This window comes from Nestor notabilis, unplaced genomic scaffold (assembly GCF_000696875.1).
Source record: "Nestor notabilis isolate BGI_N333 unplaced genomic scaffold, ASM69687v1 scaffold17786, whole genome shotgun sequence".
In the NCBI taxonomy this organism is placed as follows: Eukaryota; Metazoa; Chordata; class Aves; order Psittaciformes; family Psittacidae; genus Nestor; species Nestor notabilis.
In genome coordinates, this window is record NW_009932576.1 from 4708 (window position 1) to 9446 (window position 4739).

General features: G+C 57.6%; 1 protein-coding gene across 1 annotated transcript; it reads right to left on the reverse strand.

The window, feature by feature from the left end:
• Window positions 1-993: 993 nt before the first annotated feature.
• ZFYVE27 (zinc finger, FYVE domain containing 27) lies at window positions 994-4590 on the reverse strand. The gene is made up of 8 exons (XM_010016476.1): window positions 4496-4590; window positions 4194-4306; window positions 3489-3619; window positions 3071-3142; window positions 2552-2696; window positions 2219-2265; window positions 1279-1360; window positions 994-1071 (listed from the first exon to the last, which is right to left on the reverse strand). The coding sequence occupies exons 1-8, from the start codon at window positions 4558-4560 to the stop codon at window positions 1007-1009; spliced, it is 720 nt and encodes a 239-aa protein (XP_010014778.1). The 5' UTR covers window positions 4561-4590; the 3' UTR covers window positions 994-1006.
• Between the last annotated feature and the right edge of the window lie 149 nt (window positions 4591-4739).

Sequence of the window (4739 nt, forward strand, 5' to 3'; positions counted from 1 at the left end):
TGTGCAGGCGGCTGCCGGGACCCCCGCCGGGGTGGGGCAGGGGAGGGAGCAGCCGCGGGAGGCAGAAAGGAAACACAGCAGCTCTGGACAGAGCTGAGCTTCTCCCTGGCACAGCCAAGGAGGGGCAGCTGCACACAGCAGGGGCAAACAAGGCCACAGCATGACAGGAGATGGAAACCCCAGTAAGCAAGTGGAGCTAGCGGCAGAGACACGCTTCTCCATGACCACCTGCCAAGGCCACAGAGGTGCCAGGGTGACCTGGGACAGTTTTCACTGGGGCAAGACAAGAGCCAGCTGAGGGCAAGAGATTTATTGGTCACTCTCTATATACATTTATATATTAATCTGTAGTAGAAAGCAGCAGTCACTACGTGGACAGAGCAGCAACTTGTGCTGCTTCTGATGCTGCATCTGGAGACCTGGCCAGAGAACCCAGCCAAAACTTACCCTCTTGCCTCTTCTGCTCTACAGCCAAACATGGGGGGAGAAAAGACTAAACCTGCAGGCAGCGAGGCCAAGAAGCACAGGAGTGACTAGCAGAAGCTGAGCCGAGCCAGGACCAAAGACCATATATCCTCCATGGATGCAGGTAGAGCTCTGACTTGATCCCAAAAATACAGTCACCTAGCACCATGCTGGGAAAGGTAGGGACAGAGCCCTGAGGGTGTTCTGCCCCACTCAGGACCACAAGTGGGAAGGATGGTTCCTCCATCACTGAGCCAGGCCACAGGGCCTGGGCAAACACGTGGAAAGGTGCAGCAAGTGCCAGGGCTTGGAACAGCTGCCATGGGGCAGTCGTGGGGAGGGGGGCACAGGCCCTCTGCCGCAGGGACCCAGCTCGTGTGGCACATGCTGCGTGGCAAGGAGGGCTGATCTGTCCCCAGCTGGCACTGGCAGGAGGAACAGTGAGCACAGGCAGCCTCTGGCAGGGTGATGCCACGCTGGGAACCAAGCAGCCCAGGCATCAGGCAACGCAGGACACAGGAGCTGGCTGGCCCTGATGCAGTCACTTGATGAGCACCTGGTTGCACAGAGCGCACACGAACACTGTCTCCCTGTGAGCCTCTGGGGCTGGAAAAGAAAGGAGGTGTCAGAGATGCTCCCCTTCCCCACCCCAGGCTTCCCCACTCCCAGCCATTGAGCTGCTCCAAGAGCTGCAGACCCTTCACCGCTCTGTCCCAAGCCAAGTGGCACTGGGCAGGTCCTGTCTACCCTCCCCACCAGGGCTGGGCAAACCCCTGCAGTAGACAGTTATGCCCTCCTCCACCATCCACACACCTGTGGCTCCCATCACAGCCTTTGGGACTTTGAAGGAACAACACCTGGAGCAGAAGCTGTTCCCACAGTTACTGCAGCTCCGCTGTGGAGAGACATGGAGGTGAGACACAACTCTAAGCCCATTCCCAGCCCTCCCTGGCAAACTCCAGTGCTGGAGCACTGCTAACAGCATTCCCTGCTGAAGGGGAGTGGGTGGAAGCCCTGAGCCCCAACAGCAGAGAAGTCATCTGCCAACACCACCCGGACAAACCACCCAGGCCTTATGCTGGACCTGCATTCAAGTACACTCTAACACCACATGCAGCCTGCATCCAGCCTGAGAAAGCACAGGACACCCAGAAGGTTTAAGGACACTACATCACTTCCTAACCTGTAACCATGGACGGATGCAAGCTCCAGAGAGTGGCAGACATCTCAGACTAACCCAGGAGTAAGGGGAGGGGACATAAGTGTGGACAACAGGAGGAAGCAGGAAGACATCAGCGTGAGTCTGGAGGGGACAAGAGATATTCCCTTCCCAGAAGCGCCCAGAGGACTGTGTGCCAAGCATCTCACTCAGGGACTCAGATAAGACAACAGGGGTGGGCTTTGCTCTTCTAGTTCCCACAAACAGACCCATGCTCTGCTTCACTGGAAAACTCTCAGGCCAGAGGAAACAGGTTAGGCCAGAGCACAGGACAGGTGCCTTCTACTCCAGCACACACAGGTTTGGCCTGAGGCAGCTTTCAAAGGCGCAAATAGACAAAAGACTCCACAGCATGAGGTCCCTGTCACCATTAGGCATGCAACAACACCCAGCACTTAGGTGAGGTCATCTATTGCTGAGTCACGATTGAGAGCAACCACCTGAGCTGACAGAGAAAGCCAGGGTGAGCTGCACACACATGACACCTCTGCCCCAAGTGCAGGCAGCAAGCTGGGGTGGAAGCTGAAGACTCACCCTCTTCTTGAGCACAGAGAAGGTGGCTCCACAGCCAGTGCAGCTCCCTGGAAGAAAGGGAGCAGAGGTCAGGTAGGGCTCTGCTGCCTGGGATCATGAGAGCTACAGGAACATCCATGACTGTTGTAAAGGCTCAGCTTAGAGGCGATATTGCCCTTCCCAGGAGGCCTGGAAATATCCTGCCCATGGATAGGGCAGGTCATTGGAGATGTCAACACAGCCCTAGCAGCTACACCACTGCCCTGTCCATTCCCAGTACAGTGGTCACCAGTGGGAGCAGCACAGCCCCTGCTGTGCTGAGCTCCTCCAAGCAGCAGCTCCTCTGAGTCTTACCAAAGTTGTTGCTGGGGTAGCGCTTGCGCAGGCGCTCTGTCAGGCGCGACACTTTGCTGCGGATCACCTCGTTTTTGCTCATAAAGCCGTTGTCTGGGAGGCTGAGGTCAAAATCTGCTGAGCACTGAGAGCTCTCGTCGTCCTCCTGCAGACAGCAGAGTTGGCTGAGCACAAAGGGGTGGCTGTGGGCACGCTTGAGGGCTGCAGGGCAGCCCAGCCCAGCCCAGCGATGGGCACCCAACAACCAGGGTGCTCCACCTGGTATCCCCACAAGCCACCAGCAAACCAGGCAAAGGCTGCCTGCTCCAGCATGCCTTCGCATGGCAGTACTCACCATGACCAGCAGCTGGTTCTCCTTCTCCCGCAGCATGAGAAGGAGAGGAGAGGCAGTACAGACTGAGTCAGAGGCACCCAGCCCCACAGCCACCCTTCCTGAGCACCCAGCTTGCCCACCGAGGCCCTCATCCCTTCCCACCTCAGCTGCCCTACAGGGACAGCCCACCCCCACCAGTCTCAAACCTCGATAGCATCTTTGAACTCTTCATCAGGCTCTGCCTCCTCTGCCTCCTCCACGCTGCCAGGGGTAAGGTCCTGCAAGAGAGTCACAGAGCTCGTCCTGCCATACCCACATCCCTGTCCAAAGGTGGGCCCACACTTCTGCAGTGGGTTCCAGGACAAAGGATCAGCTCCGTGAGAAGACAGGAGTCCCAGAAGGTGAAGCAAGCCCCTTGCCTGCCCAAACTGCCTCCTCACATGCAGCAAAACAACTGAGCCAAGCCCCAGTGCAGCAGGGCAGCCCCCAGCAACTCAGGTGGGGCTCACAGGCTTCCACCACTACCAAAGCCGGAAGGAGTTTGTTGGTACAGGGACACAGACATACCAAAGGGCTGACCCTATATCTCCCACCCCACAACTGCCAGCCCTGCCCCTAACTCACCTCTGTGCTGGTGGGCGTGGGGGTCCGGTCCAGGGGGGCAGCAGGAGGCAGGGGCTCAGCAGGCTCTGGAGTGCTCTCAAGGGGTTTGGCACCCACACTCTGCTCAATCGAGGCCCTGAGCTCCAGTATCACTGGTAAGAGGGAATGTTGCTGGAGTGGGGTGGCACTTCTATTCTAAACCCACTGCACAAAAGCCAGCTGCAAGAGCCAACCTCCAGGGCTCAAGATGGGACATTGGCATGTACAACCTTCACTTATCAGGTAGCCTTAGCTGTCTTCTGCTCACACATCAAAGTTAGGGCAGCAAGGAACTCCCCCCCACACAGGCCCCCGATCAAGACAGGGAACAGCAGAGGCCTTAGTCACAGCCCAGCCACAGAGATCTCATCCAACTCTCCTTCAGCACATGCCACAGAACAGGGAGCACCTTCAGCTGCCCTCCCCTGACAGCACGTTTTCAGGACAGTGTCATACACTGCCACAGGCACCGAGAGTACTTCATGTCCTGCAGAGCAGGGTCAGGATCGAGAGGGACATTGATGCTCACATACAGGCTGTATTGCCAGGCCCCAGTTTGCCACAGCACAGAGGAGAGCAGAAAACAGCACCCAGCCCAGGATACAAACCAGAAGAGGCTCTTGCCTGGCTTCAGAGGGCCTTTCCCCAACCCATCCCACACAGGCCACTTCCAGAGAGGTCTCTTACCTTGGTAGAACTGGGTGTTGCCCAGGAAAAGGGTGCTGTTGAGGATGGCCAGGACCCAGCAGAGGGGCAGCAGGTAAAGGACACAGACAGTGCCCAGCAGTGCCCCATAAAACCTGGGGAGGAGCAGCAGGACACTATGGTCAAGACAAGGCAAATCACACCACAGCACAAGCCTCCTTCCTTCATCTGGATTTCCACCTGCTCTCTCCAAGTACCAAACACATCAAATGCAGCTCCAGAGGCCTGGTTGGGCCCCCCTCCCTGCTGAGGCCACCACAGGATGCCTGACCCATGGTACTCACTGGGAAGAGACAGTGGGGTTCTCCCAGTACAGTACACGGTACACTGCCTCACAGCTGCAGCACATCCCGCTCAGGAACCCCTCCAGCTGGATCAGGCTGCAAACGAGACCTCAGTCACAAAAAGGCTCCACAAACACACACCCTGGCTCCCTCACACTGTACAGTGGCCAGGCTGGTGTGAACAGGTCCTCTACTGACATAGAGAAGCCATCCTGGCTGCAGAGGCCCCAGGAGCCCCACAGCC

What these genes read in the sequence shown, in the direction of transcription:
- ZFYVE27 (XM_010016476.1), bottom strand. Translation starts at nt 4,560, where the DNA reads ATGTGCTGCAGCTGTGAGGCAGTGTACCGTGTACTGTACTGGGAGAAC. An exon ending in CCACGCCCACCAGCACAGAG is followed by an intron (nt 3,143 to 3,488) that starts GTGAGTTAGGGG and finishes ACTCTCTTGCAG; the next exon opens with GACCTTACCCCTGGCAGCGT. An exon ending in GGCTGTGATGGGAGCCACAG is followed by an intron (nt 1,072 to 1,278) that starts GTGTGTGGATGG and finishes TTTCTTTTCCAG; the next exon opens with CCCCAGAGGCTCACAGGGAG.